The sequence below is a fragment of the Genypterus blacodes genome, unplaced genomic scaffold (genome assembly GCF_046128005.1).
Source record: "Genypterus blacodes isolate CSIRO-AG114 ecotype Tasmania unplaced genomic scaffold, CSIRO-AGI_Gbla_v1 ptg000073l_1, whole genome shotgun sequence".
In the NCBI taxonomy this organism is placed as follows: domain Eukaryota; kingdom Metazoa; phylum Chordata; class Actinopteri; order Ophidiiformes; family Ophidiidae; genus Genypterus; species Genypterus blacodes.
Window position 1 is genome coordinate 4976392 of NW_027466883.1, and position 25723 is coordinate 5002114.

Genomic DNA, 25723 nt, shown 5'->3' on the forward strand with positions numbered 1-25723 from the left:
GGCAGGCGTTCAGGACGGTCGGCTAAATCCGTCTCGTTCTATTAAGAGGACAAAGAACAAGAGATTATAGAAATGTTCCAGAGTGGATGAGTATTAATGCACAGACAGAAAAGCTGTTGTGTTATTATTAGGATTCTGACTGGACTTTCTGCCGGCCTTACTGTGGCTTGAAATCTTGAGGAATCGTCCTTAAACGGTCAAAATAATGCAAATGTGGGGTCAATCTGACAATAAATCTGTTTTGTTTACCTGTAAAATAAAATATGAGTTCCAAGTAGCCTATAAATCCCTCAACTCCACAAAATCATGGCTCATTATTTAATATACAGCTATTATTGCCCTCATATGAGTGTTTCCTTTACTCCAGCACCAATAAAAATGTTTCACAGCCCGCCAGTGGCTTGTGATTAGCTAGCACAGGAGAATCATTTCATTAATTCCAAACGTTTCTTCTCTGCTCGTTTGAATCTGTTGTGAATATCAGAATGCAGACTAAATGGAAGTAGAAGGAAGAGTGTTCAGCTTGGTTGAATAGGTTTCGGTGTTATGTGTCCTTTTAGGGGGACAATTAATGAATACAACCTCTCCACCACTTATTGAATGAGGTCAGTTTACTGCTCACGTGGTCCGACATCTCCTCCTTTCTCTAATTAAGTCCCGCCTGCGTCACACTTGGTTTCCTGATTGTGATAAACGAAGAGCGAATGCAATATCTCAGAATCCATCAAACCTCAATATCAATTAAACAGCCAGAGAGGTATTGGAATGTCAGAGAAGGTCACAGCGCTTTTAATTAAACTGAAGTGTGTGTGTGTGTGTGCGTGTGTGTGTGTGTGTGTGTGTGTGTGTGTGTGTGTGTGTGTTTGCTCTCCATCCAGCGGTGAATCCGGGGCGGGGAAGACGGAAAGCACTAAACTGCTGCTCCAGTTCCTGTCTGTGATGAGCCAAAACTCAGCTGGGACGCCTCCTTCAGAGAAAAGCACCCGGGTGGAGCAGGCCATCGTACAGAGCAGGTACTGAAGGGGCAAAGTGAAGCGCTCCCCTACCTACCACTACGACTATTACCCAAGTTCCCTTGAGCGAACCCATAAATCGCAGAGCCCTCTTATGAAAATTGTCTTAAGTGTATTGAGAGCGTTCCTCCGTGGTTCCTGGATTTGATGTCCATGTCCTTGGGATTGAAATGGTATTTTTGAAGTGTGAAGTGTGTTTTAATATTAACTCTAAGAACTCACACAAACATTGACTAACTGAAGCTTTCCGTCCTACTTAACAGTCCGATCATGGAAGCGTTTGGCAATGCAAAGACGGTTTACAACAACAACTCCAGTCGCTTTGGGAAGTTCATCCAGCTTCACTTCTCTGAGGGCGGCAACATCCAGGGAGGCTGCGTCATCGATTGTATCCTTGGTCATCCACCTCATAAATATATTTCCACCAAATGTGCCAATATTTCCACAAGACTGAGTTTAAATCATCACTGAAATTCGGAAAACGAACCAGTCTAAACTTTCAATCGCCCTGCTACGTGAATCCTTGTCTGTTAGCTACATAAAGAGGATTGAAACAGACAAACCCTACTTGGAACAACAATTAGTTTGACTTTATATTGGAAAAATATATTTGCAAAAATCAATAATAAGACGATAGACACTGGATTATTATTTCCTTGACGATGTGCCTGTCAGATTTACTGGAGAAGGTAAGCGTGCCTGTGGCTGCAGCCTGTTGCTATGATCAATTTAAAGCGTATTAGCAGTGATTTGTCTGTTTTTCACTGTGAAGCGTATTGAAATGTTAATCATGGCTTTGCTGTATTGATTTTGCTGCAGAACCGTGTGGTACGACAAAACCCTGGAGAGAGAAATTACCACATCTTCTATGCTCTACTGGCGGGAGCTACTAAGGAACATAAAAGTAAGAAACCACAGAGTTTTTATTCCAATCTTGTCCATCTGCACCTGTACATTTTGTCCCTTTATGATCAATTTGCAGTAGTTTAGGTGCGGTCAAGCAGTTTAAAGTTTTAAAAGGAGAATTTGTCTGACTGCATTTCCTCTATCAGAACTCTATTTCCTGGAAGACCCTCCTGAATCTTTCCACTACCTCAGCCAATCAGGATGTCTGAAGGACAAGAGCCTGAATGACAAAGAGCTGTTTAACAGCGTCATGGTCAGTATGACTCAATCTTCTTCTTCTTCTTCTTGTTTTTTACCCATCACTATAAAACCAAAGGAGGTGCAAATTTCATACTGAAACATAAATCCGATCTAAATGTAACATATAGTTCGATGATGTTCATGGTATTTGAAAATTATTATAATTATGATAATTAGAAGATTTGTATCTTATTTTGTTTCTTATATTATTTCCATTTCAATCGGTCCATATAACTGACCCAGAACCATTTCAGTCACATTTCTCACCCGTCTGTGAGTTGGTGCACTGATGTGAGATCACTGTCATTGTTCTCTTTTGCCTTTGCTTCAGAGAGATATTAAGGTTAAGGCGCGACAGTATTTGTGAATCTATTGAATCTCTCTTAATGCTGTCTCTCTCTCTCTCTCTCTCTCTCTCTCTCTCTCTCTCTCTCTCTCTCTCTCTCTCTCTCTCTCTCTCTCTCTCTCTCTCTCTGTGTAGGAGGCAATGAAAGTGTTAGAGTTTACAGAGGAAGAAATCAGAGACATGTTTAAGCTGCTATCGGGCGTCTTACAGCTGGGCAACATCGAGTTCATGCTGGCGGGAGGAGCTCAGATCACAACCAAGCAAGGTCAGTGTGTGGCTCAAAGTCGGCGTGTGAAACTTGAAGATACAGGAATATGTGTAAGTCATCGCTTTCTGCCCTTCCAGTGGTCAGTGATGCCAGCGAGCTGCTCGGATTGGACGCCTTCCAGCTGAATGAGGTCCTGACTCAGCGCTCCATCATCCTCAGAGGGGAGGAGATCTGCTCCCCTCTCACCATAGAGCAGGTGAGTACACACACACACACACACACACACACACACACACACACACACACGCACACACACACACACACACACGCACACACACAGACCAATGCAGACTCACCGGCATCCAGTACATTTGTGAACACGTTTCCTTTACATCGTAACAGGCCGTGGATTCTCGGGACTCTGTTGCCATGGCGTTGTATTCTCAGTGTTTCTCCTGGATCATCCTCAAAATCAATCAAAAGGTCAAAGGGAAGGAAAACTTCAAATCCATTGGCATCCTGGACATCTTTGGCTTTGAGAACTTCGAGGTCAGAACTCAGAATTTAGCTGTGACCTTTCCTTTCACACACATACACACATGCACATTTTAAGTTCTTTAATGTGTCCTGCTGCCTTCAGGTGAATCGTTTTGAGCAGTTTAACATCAACTACGCCAATGAGAAGCTCCAGGAGTACTTCAACAAGCATATCTTCTCCTTGGAGCAGCTGGAATACAACAGGTACAGTTTGTGTGTAACCACTGAAATCTAAAAGTAGTCTCACCCAGGGAATATGGATATTTCATGGGTGTCACAGGATCCCGTTTGGCTGTGAATGTACAGATTTCGCTGTGATATGCAGTTTTGAAACAGTTTGATAGTCTGTGTATAATATTTGAGGTTTTATCTTCAACAGGGAAGGTGTGCAGTGGGATGCAATAGACTGGATGGACAATGCAGAGTGTCTTGATCTTATAGAGAAGGTAGGGATATGATATTTGATCATATGTCAGCGTTGTAATGAAGAGAAGTAGGGAGGCAACTGCCCTCAATATTTTCTGGGCCTCTTGCCAGGACGTTGGCGCCGCATTTGTCCTTAGACTCACTTTAACACATAATCATTGACTGCAACAACAAACCTAACAGCTCTTTCTTCGTTGGAGCTTTGATTTAGTTGGAAATGAAGACGGATTCTTGGCCAGTTGAGATGCTTGCTTGGATGCCTGCCACAAATGCATCACAGCACTTGATCTAATAACACAGACCTGCATTCTTTAGATTTTAACTCCAGAATTAGAATGTTTGTAAATGTGTAAATCTGACATTTTGAAGAAATAATCTTGACATGACAGGCTGATGCTTTTTCTCTGATAGAAACTGGGTTTGTTGGCACTGGTCAATGAGGAAAGCCGTTTCCCCAAAGGAACAGACTTCACTCTGCTTGAGAAGTTGCACAGCAGACATTCTGTGAGTTTACTTACACCACATGCATGACAAAACATAAAGCTACATGTCTGTTATGTCATGCCATGTTCTATTCCCTTTGCTGCAGACAAACCCATACTACGTAAAGCCCAGAGTTGCTGACCATCAGTTTGGTATCAAGCATTATGCCGGAGAGGTGAGTTATGCAGATTTGATTCACCTCACATCAACATGCTGCTTGATCGTATTCAGTGTGACGTCAGTGTGAGCCTGTGTGTGTCTCCTTTAGGTCCTGTATGATGCTCGAGGGATCCTGGAGAAGAACAGAGACACATTCAGAGATGACATCTTAAACATGCTCAAGGACAGCAGGTGGGACGGTCACGTCACTCATGTCTTCTTATACTGTAGGTAGATTGATTGAATGAAGGCATTATTGGCACTGCAGTCAATCCTGAGATTACACTGTGTGCATTTCAGTCAATCAATGCATTCAAACTCTAATTACCTGTTTTATTTGCGGTTTCCCGCCATTTTTCTTCCACTCTCTTTTCTATCGGGTAAAAGCATATACACATTATACATTATCTAAAGTATAATTGTTTTGGAAAGTCTGAAAAAAGCCTTGCTTTTAGTTTTATGAAAATGGATTTTGTCATTATCTAATGGGCTTTTAAAAGGTTTTATGACCAAATAATCCGACAACATAATCCCTCCACGGATCTGAAAACAGGTTCAGCCATCAAAAGATCAATGATTTCACCTCACAGCTGTGTTATTGAAGGTCACCGTGGAAATATCAATGCTTCCTCAAAGTTTACTTAATTTCTCTTCTTTCTTCTTTTTGATGGCAGTCTGCACCCTTTGATTTCACAGTTTGATTTCCAATCTGTGATCCATTATGTTTCTCAAATGTTTCTGTTGCCTTCCAGACTGGACTTCATCTATGACTTGTTTGAGAAGGTGGGCAGCAGGAATAATGAGGAGAAGATGGGAACCGCTAGGCGTAAGCCTACAGTGAGCTCTCAGTTCAGGGTGAGTGAGTCATAATACTGCACACGCTGACGTGAAAACACACGCAGAGCCACTTGTAAAGAATTAGAGAGAAGAAGCACAAACTCCCACATAAACAACATAACAACCGTTAATAAATGGTCAAGGGTTTCTGTTTCTTAGGAGTTACTATGGTTATGTTCTATGTCATGCATGATGGAAGAAAATGTTCCTCCTGTCTCCTCAGGACTCCCTCCATGCTCTCATGGCCACTCTGAGTGTGTCCAACCCTTTCTTCATCCGTTGCATTAAGCCCAACATGGAAAAGGTCTGTGAGATATCAGAATTAGGGTCTCATCCTAATGCTATGCACCTCAATTGAACACATATATAATTATTATGTTTTCCTGTAGAACCCAAGCGTTTTTAATCCAGATGTGGTTCTGAACCAGCTGAGGTATTCTGGGATGCTGGAGACGGTAAAGATCCGGCGAGCTGGATTTCCTGTCCGCAGAACTTTCAAAGACTTCTTTATTCGGTACGTCGCTCTCACTCATATCTTCACTTCTTTCTCTGTTTGTAGAGAATGAATTGTGCTACAAAATATTAGTATTATTATATGTTTTCTTCCCCCTGTCAGGTATAAGATCATTATGAAGGACAAAGCTGCCACAGGAGATGATAAGAAGAAGTGCACAGACCTTCTGACCAAATATGACAAAACCAAGAAAGAGTGGCAATTAGGCAAGACCAAGGTGAGGTCACAGAAGGTTTAAGACTCCACAACTGTATTAGATTGTAGAAATTGTGTTTACATGAATGCATTTTCCAGTCTGTGACCTAAAAATCTCTTCACTTATGCACTGTAGGTGTTTATGAAAGAGTGTCTGGAGCAGCGTTTAGAGAAAGACCGCGATGAAGTCCGACGCCAAGCTGCCATGATAATCAGAGCGCACTTACTCACTTTCTCGGCCAAGTAAGAACCTTTAAAAGAAAAAAAGCATCTCAGTGTCTCTATGCTGATGAATAGATACAATCAGTCAATGTGTATTACTGTTCTGTCCACAGGAAGCACTTTAAATGTGTACGGGCCAGTGTCATCACCCTGCAGAAGCACTTCCGTAAGTTCATCCAACGCAGGAGGTTCGTAAAGCGACGCAAAGCGACATTGGTGCTGCAGAAACACAGGCGAGGTCAAGTGGCGCGCACGCGTGTTCGAAAACTCCGAGAAGAGAACAAGAAGAGAGAGGAAGCAGAGAAGAAGAAAGAGGAGGAAGAGAAGAAAGAGTTGGGCAAGGAGGTGCATGAAGCAGCGGGAGGGGAAGAGGAACAAACGAAATCCTCAGAGGCAAGTGTGGCTGCTTAGTTTGGTTTCATAAAATGCATTTAAGGCAACAGGAACAGCAAAGGAGTCAGCGTGAAATGAAACTCCATGTCACTGTTATTCCCTCTAACTTACTGGAGAAAGTGAATATCTTTAAAATTGTAATCAAATGCAATCATTTTGTGTGATATTTGAAGATGAATGAGGCTGAGGAGGAGGCCCGTCAGATGGATGAGATCCTGCAGCTGGAGCGAGAGATCGAGCGCTTGCAGAAGAAAAGAGAGGATGGTGTCTCTCAGCTCTGTGAGTCGTCCAAGCAGGAGCTGCAGCTTCGCAGGGACGCTGAGATCAAACGCATGAAGAAGGAGGCGTCCCGCAAGGCCACGGAGCTCATCGACCTTCTGAACTTCGGAGGCGTGGATCCGGAGCAGGGTGCCGCGAGCAACAAGCCTGCCGCAGAGGTAACTCAGATCTTCTCACGTTTGCTGCGTTCCCTCTCCTGGCAGACATGTTAAGAACCTTTAGTCACACATGTGCGGGACATTTGTTACAGGTAAAACCTCGAAAGAGAGCCAGCGCCTCTACAGCTGCGTCCAAAGAAGAGGAGGTAGACGAGGGCTTCCATGCTGAGGAGGAGTGCATCCCTCTCCCAGACTTCCCCCCTCCTGCTGAGACCGGCGCCCCCGTGGACCAGGAGATCTTAGGTCAACTCCCTCCACCCCCACCCGCCTTTGCCGAGGGAACAGTGCCACCCACGCCACCGCCTCTGCCTACAGATGCCCAGCAAATTCCTGGTATCCCTCCTCCGCCTCCTCTCCCTCCGCCTGGAGATGGATCCTCTGACCCGTCCACGCCTCCTCCACCTCCTTTTCTGCCACCTCCAGTTCCAACAGGAGAGCGGATGGAGGCGGAGAAGAAAGACGGAGCCAAGGAAGAGCCAGACAGGAAAGTGAGCATGGTGGAGAGCCTGGGTGACGGGGAGGAGCCTATATACAGCATGCCAGCCGACACCGAGTCCGATTATGACCAGGAGGAGGAGGAGGGTTCGGTCACGGCGGGAGACGACAGTTCCGTATCCGGGAGTAACCGCGGAAGCGCCACCGTAGCGGATGAGGAGCATCCGAGGAAGTCGACCTGCACCAATGCCAGCATCGAGTCCTACAGAGGCAGCTCTGACTCTGTGAGGAGACACACTTACACGCATCTGCACTCGCGTGCACGCAGACATGTATGCGCCTACACAGCTTTCTATCTACAGCTTCTGTCTTTCTCTGAGAATTGGCTTTTGAAGGTTTTCTACAATATCGCCATTATAAGGTGAGCTCATTATTAAGAGGCGTATCCGTTCTTGTGTGTGGTGTTGCAGTATGCCGACAGCGATGATGAGCACGATGGCTTGATGGACACTGATGAAGAGGTGCATAACGGCAGGGTGACTCTGCTCAATGGAAATGGGCCGCCCTATTTCCACAGCTACCTCTACATGAAAGGTGAGTTTGAAATTTACCTTTGTGTTGATTTATTGTCCACATAAAGAAGACGATGGCAGTGAAACTATTTCCATCTTTCCATTCTTGCTTGTGGCTCGCTCCCATTGAGTGCTCTCATCTTCCTCCCTCTTCAGCTGGTCTGATGATCCCGTGGAGGAGGCGTTGGTGTGTGTTGAAGGACGAGACCTTTATGTGGTTCCGCTCTAAGCAGGAGTCCCTGAAGTCCGGCTGGCTCTACAAGAAAGGAGGAGGGCTCTCCACTCTCTCCCGCAGGTTGTTGTAGTTGTTACTGACCCGAGCCTGAAGGCAATTTTAAACATCACTGATCCAAACATCTCTGCTGCCATGTGTCTCACTAAATACATTGACGTGTTTTGCTATAATTCAGTGTTTGTTTTGGCAAAATGTGAAGTAAGCCGTATATGTGGATGGATTTAATAGGATTCCGACAAATGTAAGTGGTTGCTTAATCGGTTTAAGAGAGGAAGCACACCGGGTGAGGAAGTGCACAGAATGCTTACACAGCTAGTAAGCCGGTGGAGAGTTTACTGATCAAGCAGAGCAAATCAAATCACAATCACTTAATAAAGGTTTGTTACTCAGCGTACACCAATATCATTATAATTAAAGTTTTAATTGTGTAAATGAATGCCGGATGAGGCGCTGTGATTGCCTCCCAATTGTTCAACATCTCATCCAAGTATTTGTTTTCATAATTCCTTAATACAGATTGTAATGTGGTGGGAGAACTGATGATAGAGTCTTTGAAAGCTTTGTAATGGCTCTATTCTCGTGGTGTCCCATCCTCTCTCAGAAACTGGAAGATGCGTTGGTTCGTACTGAGGGACAGCAAACTCATGTACTACGACAACGACAGCGAGGAGAAGCTGAAGGGAACCATAGACATTCGGGCGGCCAAGTAAGACTGACACACACAAACACAGAAGTGCAATCCTTTTGTCACTAGTACTATGTTTCTTAGGTGACGGCTGCATTTCTCATACGTGTTTAATGTTTTTTTGAACAGGGAGATCGTGGACAATCATGAGAAGGAGAACGCACTCAACATTGTGACAGATGAGAGGACCTATCAGGTGTTTGCAGAGTCTCCAGAGGATGCAAGGTGAGGAGAAGGAGCAATTTGAATATGAGAGTATATTAATACACTGTATTTTTTCACCATCATCTACTTTTTGTGTGTCTGTACAGCGGCTGGTTTAAAGTGCTCAGCAAGGTGCGTGTGTGCACTCCTGAGCAGCTGCTGGAGATGTCCCACGAACAGGCCAACCCAAAGAATGCTGTGGTCAGTTCTGAATGAAATGAATGTGCAGCAGTTAGATCAGCTGATAATTGTTGACACCTTGCCGTAAAAGTATGATACAAATACTCCATTTCTCCTCTTTCCCTCCTCCTTTAGGGCACTCTTGACGTCGGACTGATTGACTCTGTATGCGCATCTGACAACCCTGATCGGTAAACTGAATCAATCATTTAAAAAGGGTGAAACAATGACGCACTGTAAATGTTGTTTGACAATTCAATTAATTTTCAGCTATAAAAGTTGTTTTTACACTCCGTCCCTCTCAATGAAATACCAAACAGTCGTGTCAATAGAAACATAATGCAATGCAGCTCAGCTTGGAGCTTTGCCGCTCTGTTTTCCTTTATGTGCAAAATTTCTCATTGTACAGTAATATTTTTTGTGATTTGAACAACCTGGTATGACAAATCAAAAAAGTCCAACTGTATCCGTATGATTCTTTGCCCGTGCAGGCCAAACTCTTTTGTGATCATCACGGCCAACCGAGTGATCCACTGTAACAGCGACACACCAGAGGAGATGCATCACTGGATTACCCTGCTGCAGAAACCCAAAGGAGATGCCAGGATAGATGGGCAGGAGTTCCTAGTCAGAGGTACAAACCATTGTCTTCTGTGTACAAAGATCTTGTTAGAATTTCTGAGGGTTACAAAGCCACGAAACTTAGATGGCTACAGAAAAACACATTCTTCCTCTTGATCTCATTACCCTCTTTTCCCGTCTCGCCGTCTCTCAGGCTGGCTCCAAAAGGAGATGAAGACAAATGCTAAGAGCACCTCCCTGAAGCTGAAGAAGCGCTGGTTCGTCCTGACTCATAACTCCCTGGATTACTACAAAAGCTCAGAGCGTAATTCCTCCAAGATGGGAACGCTGGTCCTTAACTCGCTCTGCTCCATCATTCAGCCCGACGAACGAGTGCACAAGGACACAGGTAAAGGAAGAGAAAAGGAGAGAGAGAGGGAGAGGGAAAAAGAGCAAGTTTAATCAGGGATTAGATGAGAGCGGATTTTGCTTTAAAATGAAAAGTGTGTTGAACTGGAATCACGCTAAACTTATTGTAAGACTTAAGTCGTCCTTTGCAACGCATATTTTGCAGGCTACTGGAACATAATCGTCTATGGAAGGAAGCATTCTTACCGCCTCTATACCAAGATGCTAAACGAGGCCATGAGGTGGACGGCAGCCATACAGGGAGTCATCGACAGCAAGACCCCCATAGAGACGCCAACGCTGCAGCTCATCAGAGACATCAAGGTAAAACGCACAAACACGCACAACACCTCAACAAGCTCCGTCCGTGAATTGACCTTTAACCTCGGTTGCCCGTGTCGTCTCAGGAGAACAGCGTGAACCCAGAGATCGTGGAGCAGATGTACAGGAGGAACCCCATCCTCAGATACACCCAGCACCCTCTGCACGCTCCTCTGCTCCCACTGCCGTATGGAGAGGTCACCAGCCGTAAGTGATCATCCCATTCTGCAGGCCCAACGGAAAGCTGAGATTCTGTAAAAACAACATATAGACAGGATATAGAGGAGTCTTCAGCTCGCACATCATCATCAAACATCATCATCTCCTCTCCCTCTTCTTCCTCCTCCCCAGCTTGTGAAGTATTCATGCATGGTGATGCCGTCTGTAGATCAGAAACAGAATTTCCTTTTTAACTGCTTACTTATTTAGCTTTGCTTTATTCATTGTTGATGCTGCGAAAAAGTGATACAAATACTGTGTATTGTAGAATGTCTATTTATATTAGTCTTAATTGTCATAATCATCGTAATCATCGTAATCATTGGAATTATTAGGCTATTTCATACATTATTGTCTCTATTAAAGCTATTGTAATGAACATTTATTGGCTTTTGTAATTGTTTCTTCTATTTTTGTCTTTCTGTACTTAGTCCAAAGGCAGCAGGGTTATGCCAGTCTGCAGGACGAGGCGGTCCGAGTGTTTAACTCACTGCAGGAAATGGAGACGTTGGCAGACACGGTGCCCATTATACAGGGCATCCTGCAGACATGCCAGGACCTGCGTCCTCTCAGGGATGAGGTCATCTATTGCTTTTCATCCATGGACTCCATATGTTGCTCGTCCCTGGAAAAGATAAATTCTTAATTCTCCCTCAATATTCTGTTTTTCAGGTGTATTGTCAGGTGATCAAGCAGACCAATCATGTGCCTCAGCCTAACAGCCCGGCCAATCGGGCTCACTGGCACCTGCTCACCTGCATGAGCTGCACCTTCCTACCAAGCCGAGCCATCCTCAGATACCTACGATTCCACCTTAAGAGGTGTGTGTGTGTGTGTGTGTGTGTGTGTGTGTGTTGACTAAATTGCACAGTTTGTGTTTGGGGTATGGATATATATATATTGTTTGTTGATGCACAATATAAATTAAGTGTGTGTATTGTGGTATTTCTCAGGGTACGCGAGCGTTACCCCAGCACTGAGATTGAGCGTTACGCCAGTTTCATTGGGGAATCCCTGAAGAAGACCAAGACTCGTGAGTTTGTTCCCTCTCAGGAGGAGATCGCCGCCCTGCTGGTGAGACAGGAGATGAGCACCACCGTGTACTGCCACGGCGGAGGCTCGTGCAAGATCTCCATCAACTCACACACGACAGCTGGAGAGGTGCGCATCAGTTTGACTGTTTCAATCACATTTGCTGTTGAGTGCCTTGAGTGCAAGATCAAATGATGTAATGATCCTGTTTGTCTCTAGGTGGTGGAGAAGCTGATCCGAGGTCTTGCCATGGAGGAGAGCAAGAACCTGTTCTCTCTGTTTGAACACAACTCGTGCACAGACCGCGCTTTGGAAAGCCGAGTGATTGTGGCTGATGTTCTGGCCAAGTTTGAGAGGTTTGAGAGATTTGAATGCGTGGATTTGAATTGTTTGGAGGAGTCAAAAGTGAATTCTGCTAAATGATTTGATCTTTTTTTCCAGATTGGCAGGCAGTGAAGAGGAAGAGGAGGAAGGAGAATGGAAACTCTACTTTAAGCTTTACTGTTTCTTGGATGTTGAGAGCATGCCTAAAGAAGGAGTGGAGTTTGCATTCATGTTTGAGCAGGTGAGTTTACTGCACGGGTACTTGCCCACCTGCACATTTTAATATGAAGAGAGTTCAGGTCAACAAATGATTTCTCTCTTTCACTCAGGCACATGAGTCTCTTATTAGCGGTCATTTCCCAGCCTCAGAGGAGACGTTACAGCACCTGGCCGCTCTACGTCTTCAGTATCTACACAGTGATGGTGCGAGTCGGGCCGGGTGGAGCCTGGGAAGTGTCTACCCGATCGGCCGCCTCCGCAATCGCATCATGCACTCCACCAAACCGGGCGCGGGCGTGGCAGGGGGAGCAGCAGGAGGTGGAGGCGGAGGAACAGCGGAAGGGAAGGGCCCAATAGGAGTGCAGGGCATCGTGGGGCCCCCGGCTGAGAAACGGAAGACCCCGAGCTTCCTGGACGGCACCTTGAGGAGGAGCTTTAAAACTGGATCACTGAAGAAGCAGAAAGTGAATTCACAGGTTTTTATAAATGACAGATGAACTTTCCATCACTAATTGATTGATTGACTCATTGATTGACTTATGGGACTGTATGTTCCAGGTGGAGGAGGAGCAGATGCTGGAGATGTGGGTGAAGGAGGAGACGTCAGCGACACGGGCCAGCGTTCTGGAGAAGTGGACCCGGCTGCAGGGCATGCCTCAGCATCAAGCCATGCTGAAATATATGAGCATCATTAAAGAGTGGCCTGGATATGGATCCACTCTGTTTGACGTGGAGGTGAGACAAAAAGAAGAAATAAAACTCAGGGCAAAAAAAGGGCAAACGCTGCCCTCTGCTGCTCACAAAGATTTTAGTTATGAGCATACAGTAACAGTCAAAGACGATTCAGAACATTTTCTAATCTGGGTTATGACAGCTGGACAGTAATAATAACCTCTCCTTTCCCCCTCCCTTTTCTCTCCCGCCTCCGTAGTGTAAAGAGGGCGGCTTCCCTCACGATCTGTGGCTCAGCGTGAGTGCCGATAACGTATCTGTGTACAAGCGAGGAGAACCCAAACCGCTGGAGACCTTCCAGTATGAACACATCACCTTCTTTGGAGCTTCACAGCCATGCACCTACAAGGTCATCGTGGATGAGCGGGAGATGTTCTTTGAGACTCCACTGGTGAGAGCTCATTTGAGGGCTTAAACACATACACTGACGGACGTGCACACACACTAACAGTCTCTCTGTTTTTGTCTCTGTAGGTCGGAGAGATGACCAAGATCATGAAAGCGTACATCAGCATGGTGGTGAAGAAACGTTGCAGCATCATGTCTGTGTCCAGTGTTTCCAGTGCATGGGGCAGGTGATCACCACAAGCCAATCAGAACCCTCACTTCTTCCAACAAAAGGCAACAGAAACCTCAGTCTCCCGTATTGGTTGGTTGGTTCGGATGGAGGCAGCCGTGCCCAATCAGCCAATCACCCAAGCGTGAATCCAGAATAGGGGATGAGTATCTACAATGGAATAGAAAAAAGTGGGAAAAAGCATAAAAATGGCCACAGAAACCAAAAACACATTCGACAGGCCCAGGATCCACGTGAGATAATAAGGTTGAAGATGTTGTGGGAATTGAGTAGATACCTATTTAAACATGAACAAGCATGAAAAAAGAAACCACATGTATTTTTGGGGCGGTTCTTCAAGTCAAGTACATAACCTCAGTTGTAGTCCTGCATGTAGGTGTTCAAGCACACTCCACCTTTACCCTGTTAAACCCAACGGACCAAACTCAGTAATAACTAAACAAGCACAACCGCTCAGCCGTCCACACAGCCTCCCAGCTCCAGATCCAGCTCCAGCTCTAGTCCCAGGCGGCTCTCCTCCCTTGCGCACTGCCACACAGAACAAAGCCACACTCTCTCAGTTCACTTTGTTTCCGGCTCATACTTTCTCACTTCTCCTATTTTGGCGTCTCTCTCTTTCTCTTCATCTGCGTTTGTCCTCGCCCATATTTTCTATTGGTACTAAGTTATGATGCCGAATTTGTTCTTGCTTGCTTTCTCTCACTGCATCTCTCTTTCTGTATGTGACATCGGCTATGTTACACCTATTGTGTCTGAGAAAAAGGACTCGGAACATTCTATTCTTCAGGGCGGAATATAGTGAATATAGTGTACGTCCCTGCCCGTCCAATGATATAGTGTTCACGTCTTCACACATCGGTGCCACCGTGTGGCCACAAGAGGAAAACAAAGCCAAAGGATGTGGCTTTAAATATTGATCAAATATTATTATCACACAGACCCTCTTGAGAAGAAGGCGGGGAGGATTCTGCTTCAGAGGTTCTCAGGTCAGGCTCAGCTTGATGAGGAGATTCTGTGCATGAGTATTCTCACTCACTCTTGAAAGGATAGCAGGCCTAAGAATGACTGGCAGCAATATCACGAATATTATGAGATGAAACATTTTCCTATCAGTGTCTACATATTACTATAACACACACTGTATAACTCTATTGTATACTCACATGTACACATAAATTGAACATGTGTTTTGTACTGTATATGTCACATTATAAGGATCAAATCTTGGTGGCCACTGCACTGTACAGTATATAGATGCCATACAAAATGCAATGTGACAACTCTTTTGTAAAATACGTGTATGTGAATGGTGTTGATGACTGCTGTATGTCCATATATGTCAGTACTGTATCATCATTCACTGACTGTGCCATTAATGTGACTCACGGTGTTCTCTGGAAATCAGAATCGGCAAAACAAACCTTAATGAGACTGACATGGTGGTCACGTCCGTCTGTTTTCGTAGTGTTTTAATCAATTTCTTATTATTCTTGTCTGTGGCACTCACTCTCCAGCTGGATCCATGCAGTACTATGTATCCTTGTCACGCTATTATCATTCACATTGTTGTTGACGACAGAGAGCCGTGATGTAACTTGTAATGCATCTAAAAGCAAAAAATGATCGTGTCTTTTATTACTGATGCTACTATTATTCCTGTATGCCCCCTGCTATCTAAACCACCCTGAAGTGCTGTGTTTGGAATGCTGCTGTGAGCGTGTGTGTGTGTGTGTGTGTGTGTGTTGATGGTGTAATAAAGACATAGTGTATGGAACTTAAAAAAAGGGAAATGAGAAACAAAGAGGAGAAGTGAGTATATTACTTTTGAAAAAAAAAAGATGTTACATGACTAACTGATGTCAACATGAGTTTAAGGGAAGAGCATGAGATGGAAAGAGGGGAGGTATAGGGGTATTTATTTATTATATGTATTATATGTATTGGGATAAATGCGTAGGGGGGTGAATAATGTATTTAAATCTTGGAATCAGTGTGAGGAGTGGATAAGATGCTATAAGGATATTGGTATGACAAATGTCTGATTGATGAGACTTCATGTACTGGAAACTGCTTTGAGGGTGTGTGTGTGTGTGTGTTCTCGTGCATGTTGGACTGAATATGAACTGTGAACTGATCTGTTAATATCACCTGAGACTGTGGCACTGCAAGTAGACAGCAGAAACCCTCAAGACAACTTTTCTAGAGGACAAAACACAGTAAACAAAAATTAAGTATTAACACAGTCCACCTAAAACCCCTTAACACTGTCCAATTAATACTTTTAATTGTGGATTAGCTGCCCAACCTAACTCCAGTGTCAGTAGATACCTGCCACGGGGGACAGTCATGGTTTAATGCTTGTATTTGCAGCAATATTTCACTGAATTGAACTTGAGGTGAACTGGTTTGCTGTCTATCTGTAGTGTTGAATACACACAGTCCACTGGGATCCTGCACTTAGAGGTAGAATAAATAGAACTGACTTGTAGGCTCCACTAGAAACTTGTTTTATGGAGAACTTGGAGAAAGGTATAAGCCATAATTATTGAGGAACCTGAAGCTCTGTTTTAATTATTCTATATCTATGGTTCTGTCTGTCACTGATACTACACTGAGTAGGAAGTGGTTACCCACAACTGCTGATTTGTGATCAATGATTGTTAAAAATCCCCAAAAAATAGTGTTTATTCCAGGGGAGATTTTGAAGAATCTGGTCACAAATCTGTAACCAAGGGCAACTTTAACAAAGGGTCCTGTTATCAGCCGCAGGCGGCCAGAGTGGGGCCCGTTCTTATCTTATGTTATGCTTCTTATCATCCTTACATTGTAACGTTGTGCTTGTTTAAAAAAAAAGGGGGGGAAAGAGAGAGAAATGTGTTGTTCTTTTTTTATTTGTAACTGGCTTTACAAAATTATGCTTTAATAAATTATTGGAAATTATCGAGACGTTTTTGTCTTTGGTTGTTTTTGTGTTTATGTAAGGCGGAAGTAGATTTAGTCAAGTGTATTGTATTATCGGATGACATCATTGGTGTTAGATCATGGCATCTCCTTGTAAATTTGACGTCATCATTATTGTTTATCTTAGTAAGTGTAGACCCTGATACTGTGTTGAGCGTCCCTGAAGGCAACACCGTTTTTCAACAACGCGTTAGAAAGCACAGCTGAACGTACAATTTAACTTTATAATTTGGTGTTTTCTGAACGTAAGATACAAAGTGACTTTACTAAGTGGTGCCAGACGTCATTAGCGTCGAAGGGCTGGGCACGCACGCGCCCCGCGCGCGTCCTCTTCCTCTCCCGTGCGTAATGAACGTGCTGCTCAGGCTCAGCAGCTAGAGCGAGAGCTTTGGTTCCTTGGGACGATCACGCAGTCGTTTCCTCGTGTTGTACACACGGCGGAGTTTGTCAAAGACGGAAAACTGAGTGAATAAAGTCTCTTTACGATGGATTCCCGGAGTTTAATCCCTGCTCTTCTGCTCGTTATCGGTTTGGCGGCTGTTCACGCTCAGTCGTCCGGTGGATCTGTTGCACCTGGCGCAGGTAAGGAAGGAAATCAGGAGAACCAATTGGTGCTACAAATGTTAACTCCTTTTGATATAAGCGCCTATTTCATTTTATTCACAATTACAACTATAAATAATCGCAAATGAAGTCCTCTTCTGGTTTTGGCTCTTGAGTTTTAGCCTTTTTCTGACGGATTAAACTAAAAGAGGACATAAAGCAAACCAAAACAAGTTGGTTTCATTGTTTTGGGTTTTAATTATGAATTCATTACTAATTTATATATTTCGATGGTACACAATTGTGAACTATACGCAATTGTTTTCGTAATATCAATGCAGTAGTGTCTCTAGTTTCAGATTTTTCAGCAGGAACTTGAAGCTGATTTCTGTTCACAATATCACCCCTCTCCCCCTCTCTCTCTCTCACACACACACACACACACACACACACACACACACACACACACACACACACCCCAGGTCTTTGTTTTACTGTAAATAAACCTAAAAGTACAAAGAAGTGGGGTCCTCCAGGGTCACAGTTTGTTTGTTCCACCTTAGTTTTTCAGCTACAAACTCAAACTATTGTCCAGTGCAGTCCTGTAACAACATTACACTTCTGCGGTGTGTTTACTGTCGCTGGTTTCTATGGGAAATATCCCAGGAGGATTAGCCATGGTTTCAAAAAACCCTCTGAGCCCTAAACAACAGGCCTCATTTACTCTGCATGATTTCAGCTGATCTCTCCTTGAATAAAGTCACTGTTGTTTGTCTTCATGGAGCAGCCGGTTTGCTTTTCTTAAGGCAAACAGAACATATCAAAACACAAATGAGATTTATTGTGTGTTTGCCCTCCCAGTAAGCTTTTGGAATCTTCTTTGGAAACTAACTTAAACTCTTTTTTATCCTCAGCATGTGAAGATATGAATGGAACAAGCTGTGAGCAATGTTTGCAGAATGTGTCGGTAAGGAAAGAGTTCTGGGGCTTTTTGGGAAATGTGTGTGTGTGTGTGTGTGTGTGCGTGCGTCTGTGTGCGCGCGTAGTCAGTTGCTCCACCTTCTACACCTGTAAAACTGGTTTGGGGAGTACCTGATCTTCCCTCCCCACCGTTTCCTTTTTCACCATTGTGTGTGTATCCTACATACCATTGCCCCAAAATACTGAGTGGACACAATCAGCTACTGACATAGAATCCAGTACAAGCCCACACCCTTGCTATAATTTCAGCAATTTCCCTCTGGATGATAAAGTTTTACCATATCGTATAAATCCCGTGTTGCTGTTATGTAAGACTGCATTGATTCAACAAAACGTCACAATAAAGTGGCCTCAGTGTATCTGTGTGTCCATTGTTTGTGGTCATCCTGTGCCTCCTGTGTACTGTTTACAGTGCCTGTGGTGTATTAAAACAAAGATGTGCATAACCTACCCAGTGAAGACCATCCTGCCCCCGCACTCGGTCTGTCCACTGAATGATGCACGCTGGGGCTTGTGCTGGAGTAAGACACACACACACACACACACACACACACACCTTGAAGCGAAAAGTCATATTTTACACATTCAATTACACATTCAGTTGACAGATCACAGTGAGCATGTGACAAGAAATGTATAAAAGCTTTGAAACACTGGTGGGGTGGGGGTGTAAAGAGTGGCCAGTGAAGAAGAGTTGACCGTTATGACTATCAAAATGTTTATTTGGGATGCTGAATCTCCTTACAGGTGTTTCCACAATTGAATGAGTAAACTCTGCGGAGTGCTCCTTTAAATGTTAAAGTTACGCCCTTTAACCTGCATTCCTGAATACATTTGTCACCGTGTTTCCCTGCAGTGAACTTCCAGACGTTGATAATCGTTTTTGCAGTGGTGGGCGGAGTCATCATCATCGCTTTCCTGGTTTGCTTGTTCTGCTGCTGCAAGTGCGAGAACTTTGGGTAAGTGTCTGTTTAAGTCAAGGAATTGGGTCAGACATTACTTAATGTCTACCTACCTAAGGGACTATTGGTGTTATGGATAATACACAAATGTGCACAAAGTAACTCTAAATTTCACATTTTTACTGCTTAAATGTTAAGAGAATTGTAGGTTTACCCTAAAACAAACAACAACAAATTTGAGAACGCAACAGAAAAATGTATTAACTATTAAGTATTGTGTTACAAATAGCAAGCACGTGTTGGACGTGTTGAAGGTCAAATGAAAGACCTGAGGAAGTGTTTGACCACTGAGATTTCAGCAACCTCTTGTTAGTCTTGTGGTCAGACTCGTAATAAATCCCTGTTGTCTCTAATGTTTGATTCAATACACTTTCAGGTCCTCTTTCATTGTGGAAGTACAGTGGAACTTTAACTCAACTTTGATCTTGTGTTTGTGTACTTCAGAGCCAAACGGTTTGAGGCCAAGATGCAGAGACAAGCCAATAAGACCAAGACCAAGCAAGAAGAAAGGTGAGGAACCATTTTATTTTAAACACAAGCAAGGTGTTTAATACTGTGATATCCTTGTCAAATGCCTTTTTTTATATTTAGACATCTTTATACTTTAGGAGAAAACACATTGGGACCTTATGTTTACATGAAATGATGTCATCTTGTTGTGAAAGCTCATAATACACCACTCCACTAATAGAAAATGCAGAAAAAACAGGAAGCTGACAGTAATTATAATATAGAATATGATATAACAAACACAGCGTACATTGAATTTGATGACACATAGGCAACAGTATAGGCATGGAACAGTTCTGATGCGGGACTGGATGCAGTTCATTCCTGCTATCAGTGTAACAGCCTACATGTTGACATACCTCAGCACTTATAAATGAACACGTTATATTTTCTTACGGCGCCATTGTGCCGTTTCCGTGTTCAGGTAGTGTCCCAATGGTGCTATTCTTTGTTTACCTATATCTGTCGTGCCAGCTGCCCATGCTGCATTGTTGGTTTGCATTTCATATCAGTTCCCTTTAGAGCTCGACACAAAGGCATGCTCGGGAATGCTCACGTCAAAGCTTTAGCAGCCCAAACTGGTTTGATGCCACATGACCTCTGGAAGTATTTCCAGTGATTGCAGTGCTCTCTCAGAAATGTTTTTTTTTTTGTTTCCAGGAAAGCAGAGATGAAACAAAGACACGAAGAAATCAGGAGCAAATATGGTGAGCTTGTTTTAGTACATTTAGTCGTCTCCCGCTCTGAGCTTTATACACAATACTTCCTTCAATCACTGCTTGACTTGCCTGCATGTTTTCTCTTTCCTTAGGTCTAACTGGACAAAACCAGTACTCCAGATTTTAAAGGTAGAATCCTTGATCTAGAGGTTCTTCATTATGAGCTTCCTGTTTTGCCTGGATCTCTGACCTCTCGTCCTGGCAAATCACCCAGACATTGACCTGAGAATGAATTTAAATTGTTTCTTACATCAACCAAATGTAACAATCGGTGATGGTTGTTTTACTAGAGGAAGCTCCTTCCATCCAACAAAGGCATGTGTCCATTTAAGGATTATTGTGTTCACTTTTATGATTTGAGACTTTAGAAAGGCAAGAGTAGAAATGAAGCAGCAGTGGAGACTTAAGGAGGCTAATATACTGTGGCTCTACAACATTAGTCTTAATCTATTTATGATGTTAATAGCCTTAGTTTGAATGGCACAGTGATGAAATAATTTGGTTTTCCTGCTGAACAATGAAGTCCCATAACTCATTCAAATCTGTTACATTCAGAACTTTTCTTACTGATTCACCCGTGGCATCAAGGTCAGAGAATTGATACCTTGTTCCAAGTTGAAATGTACATATTTGCACTCTGAACTGATCTAATGTTTTTTTTTTTTTTTACTTGAACAGATTATAGCTTGGTTGAAATCAAATAGTCTGTATTATCTAGAAATGATACAAACGTGCAGTACACACCCCATCAACAGCTTGTTCTGCCAACAACACTTTGGACTTTTACTATGTGTATATACTTGTATCGTAGTTAAATTAAAACAACAGATTTTACCTTATTTTTTTTGTGTCCCAAGTACTTTTTTGTAGAGGGTAAATGTGTGAACTGTGTGTGACGTAAAATACTGTAATCCACAGTGCAGCTTGTAATTTGCGAGGCTGGAGGTGTCTAAGCGCCCTCGTGTGGTCAACAAAGTTTGCAGAACATTTAACAAACGTGAAATCTTGAAACAGACTGATAACAATCTCTGTGTCGACACATTGAGAGGTGATGACTCATCACTTCTCAATGTGTCGACATCTGTCTGAGGCATTGGATGTCTTTACATTGGTGTTTCTCAATACTGCATTTGCAGTAGTATCGTGTTGTGAATTATTGAAGAAAATGTAAAATTGCAACCCCAACAATTGAAACGTGATGAAACGTATTGTAAATGACGACAGTAGAGGAGTAGCGCCACGTACACAAGGTATATCTCATTGAATGACGTCCTGTAAATGTGAAGTTGCAGTCCAGACCAACAGGCTGCAGCATAATTAACACTGTAGATATAAACTTCAAGTAAATCTTCACAAAATTGTACATTATTGTTGCACAAATCTAGTGGCGCTTCAGTGCATGTTGTTGCAATCTAAAATTCGGCAATTTCGTGCAGCTTACATTTCTTTTTTCCTAAGAAGAAGAAAAGGGTCAATTGAGGGGGGTGGCTGCAGTGCCCCCTGCCGGCAGGCTTGTCACCTCGCGTGATCGAGTATAGTAGCATTGACGCGCGCTCCCGAGTCCGCGCTCCCGCGAGTTCACGTCACGTGGGTACCTATGAGCCAATCGCCGGCTTGTAACGGTAGTCCCACGCGCGCGCTCCCGGTCAACGGAGAAGAAGAGAGGCGAGAAGGCGGCAGAAAGACCCAATCTGCAATTAGCCGATTATCCTGAAAACCTTCACACAAACAGCCAAGATGTCAGAGGATAAACCAAAGGTAAGAGATTATACTTATCTTGGTTTAAAGACGACCGGATGTGCATTGATGGTATTGTTCCTGCCAATCCAGCCCTCAAATGTGCAATCTAAGATGGCCTGGTTTGCACGTTTCTATCAATCGGCGCAGTGTTTGTTTCGCAAATGAATGAGTGCCCGCACATCCATTTTCCGCTCGTTTTTATGCCTCCAGAATCACGCAGTTGTTGGAAATGTAGACGATCCCCTCGTAACTGCTGCAAACCCGAATATTATGTGCCGGGATGTCAATTACACCATGATTGTTATTTGCGGATCTTTCTTTGTCGTAACGGGGCCACGCTACGTCCGCAACGCCGCAAATGCCGCAACTGCAGCAGCGACAATAGGGCGCTAATGCAAATGACGCACTATATCAAAAAAGCGAATGTAACCGCGTTATAACTGTAACGTTCAATGTTTTCTGTGTGTGTTTGGCTCCAGTACAACACAACAGGAGCGCTAGCCGTGTTAGCATGTGGCTAATTCCTGCATTGGGCCGGCATGATAACTACTAGCTACATAGCCTGAAGCTACCCATGCTAATGTAGCATCTGTGACTGCAGAACAACCTACCGTATCTCTACTGTGTCCATGCTGTTAACTGTAAACCTAAATTCTACCGTGCTTAACACTCGTCACATGTCGCTATTTCATCCTTTGTTGGCCTAATATTACCGTTAAGTTAGCGACATTTGCTACGCAGCTCGTGGCCTGTTAACATACTTTGTTTTCATAACAGCCACATTTCTTCTGCTGACGCTTCGCTCTTGATGTCTTAACCTGCCGCTCAAACGTGTATACGACTCATCGCGTCTCTGTCCGCAGGAGGGAGTGAAAACTGAGAACGATCACATCAACCTGAAGGTCGCAGGTCAGGACGGATCAGTGGTCCAGTTCAAAATCAAGAGGCACACACCCCTCAGCAAACTAATGAAGGCGTACTGCGAACGACAGGTGAGCTAAACATCTGCTCTTTGGTCCACGTGGTAATGTTGTGCCGCTTTGTTTATATTTCCGTATGGATTCACTGTTTTGTGCACTAAACTGTGTTCTGGTGCTGTGCAGGGACTCTCAATAAGGCAGATCAGATTCAGGTTTGATGGTCAACCGATCAATGAGACGGACACGCCTGCACAGGTAAGAAACAGAGCCTGCTGGCCTCTATACTGTCTAATCTCACATACACTGTGGAATTGTGCGGCGGAATAACGTTCAAGTGCGATGCGTTATTATTGCCACTAAAGTCTCATATTAAAAGGGTTGAATTTATCCCTTGACACTTCATTTTGAGTGATTGTTTGATTCCTGTGTCCCTCTCAGCTGGAGATGGAGGATGAAGACACCATAGATGTTTTCCAGCAGCAGACAGGTGGGCACTGCTAAGCCCCTCCCATCAAATTGACGGCCACCCTCAGACCACGCCCCCCAGCCACCATCACTGTCCCTCCTCTCTCCCCCCCATTGCTCCGCTCAGTCTTTATTATTATTATTATTATTATTATTAATATTATTATTATTTCAGTTTAAATATTTCCGTCAGAATTGTCCGTGAGTGTGCCAGGTGTGTGTGCGTGTGCCCGCGTGTGTGTGTACTGTCTCATCCAGGACTAAACTCTCTTGTGAGTGTCAGCGGTTCTTTCTGTCGGTGAATCAGGACACGTTTACTTCCGGTACCGCTCGCTCGCTGTGATTGGACCAGCCGAACGTCACAGCTGTCCCTGGTTCGTCACTGCTTCTCGCTTCTTAACTTTCCAGTGGAAGTGTGTGTTATTCAGTAGTTCAACATGTTTTTTATCCACCGGGGTCACATTAAGACTCTATACGAGGGGGAGGGGGCGGGGTCACTGTCAATCAACACGAAAGATGGTTTTTGAAGCGGAAGCACGACGTGAACTTAACACACACCCGCCTTCCATTTCACTTTGATTTCTTTTCTCTCTCTCTCTCTCTCTCTTGTCAGTGACTCCCCCGCACCCCCCAGAATCTCTTGTCATTGTATTTTAATTGTTCTGCATTTTTAGGTGCTTTTGCTAAAGAAGTTCTGCAATGTTTTGTATTTCCTTTTTAAGAGTTAACATCCAGAGAGCTTATGACTTACTTTAGTGTACAGACGTGTCAGAGTGGATGTTTAGATGAATGTCGTGGGGCCTGGACCAATACTCCAAAGACTGAACTCGTGTTTAGATTATTTCCTGTAAATAGTTCATTCTGAAAACAACATGCAAGGTTAAATTGTCAACTTATGAATGATTTAGTGTTTCCTTAATGGTAATTTACTCTTACAAATTAAATGAGAGCTTCTTTATGGGTATCCACAGTGCGTGTTCATTCATGAAATTGTCTTTTTGGGGAGGAACTATTAATTTGTCTTGGAAGGCGGGTGGGATGAGGCAGTATAAGGGAATTTTCCTGGTATGGAATATCATTTCTCTCCCCCCCCCCCCCCCTTGTTTTCCGATGAAGCAGGCCAGTCCCTATAGCATTCTTGTGTACTTCACAATGAGGGGGGTGAAGGTTGAGGGTGGGACTGACTGGAAGGTTCCTTAACACTGTCAGGGGAGGGGGGAGGGGTCAGATGTCTCATCCTCTGTTGTCCTTGAATGTAGGCTGATGTGACAGCTGATTCTGGATGTGTGTTGGCAAAAGGAGCTGCCTCCAGTCCGAGCACGGATATCCAACAAAAGTCAGCACGTCACAGGTTTTTTGTTATCATATCTTGAAGACACTTTTTCACCTGACGCTACAGGCTGTTAAACCACAGCGTTTGTCAGCTTTGGAGATGTCTTAATGGTGACGAGTGTCTGCAATGTGTGTCTACAAGGGAGAGTGATGCATGCAGTCTGTTGCATATGGGAGGTTAACCAGTGGGGTTTGGGAGATACGTGTTCTGTACCCACAGGGCCCTGCTCTTTGTATGTGTAGAACTGAGTCGGTTGTCGCTGATCTGATAGGAGCATTGACTTTAATGCTTGAAGATTTTGATAAAGCAACCTGTTTTTAAACGGAAGCAAACACGCAGGCCTTATTCAGTGTTTTACCCCTTTTTTAGTTAGTTTATTTCTATTTTCCTAGTGGCACCAGTTGATCGGTGTTGTGGTAATTTGACTGATTTTCAAACTCATGAAGGATGTTGCGAAATCATCAAAGACCCTCTGGTGTATGGAAGATGCAGGTTTAGCTGAAAGTACGTGTATATGCAAATAAAAGAATACAATAAAATCGTTTTGGTCACAATAATTGGAGCTTAAGACTTGGCACGTGAGCGCAACTGAACAAGCCAACAGCACATCGTCTATCCCCATGTTAGAGGCGCTCTGACATGGGGATGTGTTGATCTTCCACTTGTGTTTGAGGAAACATAAACAGCATCTTTTGAAGTGACTGTAACACTAATAGTCTGGATCGGTTAAACAGCGTAATGTATGAAGAGCAGGGCCCAGGTCTTGTCATGTTATTTGTTTCTCTACTGATTTGTACATTATTTGTGGTCTTTTACTACTGTATACAATAAATATAGTTTGGTACTCTGGCTCTGTGTCACAAGCTTCATCTCTATGTAACTAAACTTAGATCTTGGTTAAATAATTTGTCATTCAAAAATTTAAAATCTCATCCATGGGCATGACGTTTTTTTATGAGCTATACAAGT

At 43.7% G+C, this 25723-nt stretch overlaps 3 protein-coding genes across 3 annotated transcripts in view; all 3 read left to right on the forward strand.

Moving 5' to 3' along the window:
* Nucleotides 1–13942, forward strand: part of myo10l1 (myosin X, like 1) — a 30259-nt gene extending 16317 nt beyond the window's left edge. Inside the window, exons 5-44 of the mRNA XM_076157660.1 lie at nucleotides 879–1013; nucleotides 1277–1401; nucleotides 1689–1702; nucleotides 1833–1917; nucleotides 2066–2172; nucleotides 2641–2770; nucleotides 2851–2969; nucleotides 3116–3262; nucleotides 3354–3454; nucleotides 3630–3696; nucleotides 4088–4180; nucleotides 4266–4334; nucleotides 4428–4510; nucleotides 5071–5173; nucleotides 5379–5459; nucleotides 5545–5669; nucleotides 5772–5886; nucleotides 6001–6107; nucleotides 6200–6491; nucleotides 6662–6916; nucleotides 7009–7635; nucleotides 7822–7945; nucleotides 8080–8221; nucleotides 8760–8864; nucleotides 8973–9068; nucleotides 9155–9248; nucleotides 9363–9418; nucleotides 9719–9861; nucleotides 10003–10197; nucleotides 10363–10520; nucleotides 10604–10724; nucleotides 11168–11316; nucleotides 11409–11557; nucleotides 11690–11897; nucleotides 11988–12124; nucleotides 12210–12333; nucleotides 12422–12775; nucleotides 12870–13046; nucleotides 13243–13434; nucleotides 13518–13942. Of these exons, the coding sequence (XP_076013775.1) occupies nucleotides 879–1013; nucleotides 1277–1401; nucleotides 1689–1702; nucleotides 1833–1917; nucleotides 2066–2172; nucleotides 2641–2770; nucleotides 2851–2969; nucleotides 3116–3262; nucleotides 3354–3454; nucleotides 3630–3696; nucleotides 4088–4180; nucleotides 4266–4334; nucleotides 4428–4510; nucleotides 5071–5173; nucleotides 5379–5459; nucleotides 5545–5669; nucleotides 5772–5886; nucleotides 6001–6107; nucleotides 6200–6491; nucleotides 6662–6916; nucleotides 7009–7635; nucleotides 7822–7945; nucleotides 8080–8221; nucleotides 8760–8864; nucleotides 8973–9068; nucleotides 9155–9248; nucleotides 9363–9418; nucleotides 9719–9861; nucleotides 10003–10197; nucleotides 10363–10520; nucleotides 10604–10724; nucleotides 11168–11316; nucleotides 11409–11557; nucleotides 11690–11897; nucleotides 11988–12124; nucleotides 12210–12333; nucleotides 12422–12775; nucleotides 12870–13046; nucleotides 13243–13434; nucleotides 13518–13622 (5809 nt within the window). The 3' untranslated portion in view covers nucleotides 13623–13942. The remainder of the gene's footprint in view (nucleotides 1–878; nucleotides 1014–1276; nucleotides 1402–1688; nucleotides 1703–1832; nucleotides 1918–2065; nucleotides 2173–2640; nucleotides 2771–2850; nucleotides 2970–3115; nucleotides 3263–3353; nucleotides 3455–3629; nucleotides 3697–4087; nucleotides 4181–4265; nucleotides 4335–4427; nucleotides 4511–5070; nucleotides 5174–5378; nucleotides 5460–5544; nucleotides 5670–5771; nucleotides 5887–6000; nucleotides 6108–6199; nucleotides 6492–6661; nucleotides 6917–7008; nucleotides 7636–7821; nucleotides 7946–8079; nucleotides 8222–8759; nucleotides 8865–8972; nucleotides 9069–9154; nucleotides 9249–9362; nucleotides 9419–9718; nucleotides 9862–10002; nucleotides 10198–10362; nucleotides 10521–10603; nucleotides 10725–11167; nucleotides 11317–11408; nucleotides 11558–11689; nucleotides 11898–11987; nucleotides 12125–12209; nucleotides 12334–12421; nucleotides 12776–12869; nucleotides 13047–13242; nucleotides 13435–13517) is intronic.
* A 2978-nt stretch (nucleotides 13943–16920) lies between these two features.
* Nucleotides 16921–21134, forward strand: LOC143006403 (pituitary tumor-transforming gene 1 protein-interacting protein-like). The gene is made up of 7 exons (XM_076157850.1): nucleotides 16921–17163; nucleotides 18039–18091; nucleotides 18518–18626; nucleotides 18962–19064; nucleotides 19512–19577; nucleotides 20238–20284; nucleotides 20389–21134. The coding sequence occupies exons 1-7, from the start codon at nucleotides 17067–17069 to the stop codon at nucleotides 20421–20423; spliced, it is 510 nt and encodes a 169-aa protein (XP_076013965.1). The 5' UTR covers nucleotides 16921–17066; the 3' UTR covers nucleotides 20424–21134.
* A 773-nt stretch (nucleotides 21135–21907) lies between these two features.
* Nucleotides 21908–25603, forward strand: sumo3a (small ubiquitin like modifier 3a). Its single transcript, XM_076157643.1, has 4 exons — nucleotides 21908–22054; nucleotides 22900–23028; nucleotides 23140–23211; nucleotides 23395–25603. Exons 1-4 carry the CDS (start codon nucleotides 22034–22036, stop codon nucleotides 23455–23457), a joined length of 285 nt encoding a protein of 94 aa, XP_076013758.1. The 5' UTR covers nucleotides 21908–22033; the 3' UTR covers nucleotides 23458–25603.
* Nucleotides 25604–25723: the final 120 nt, after the last annotated feature.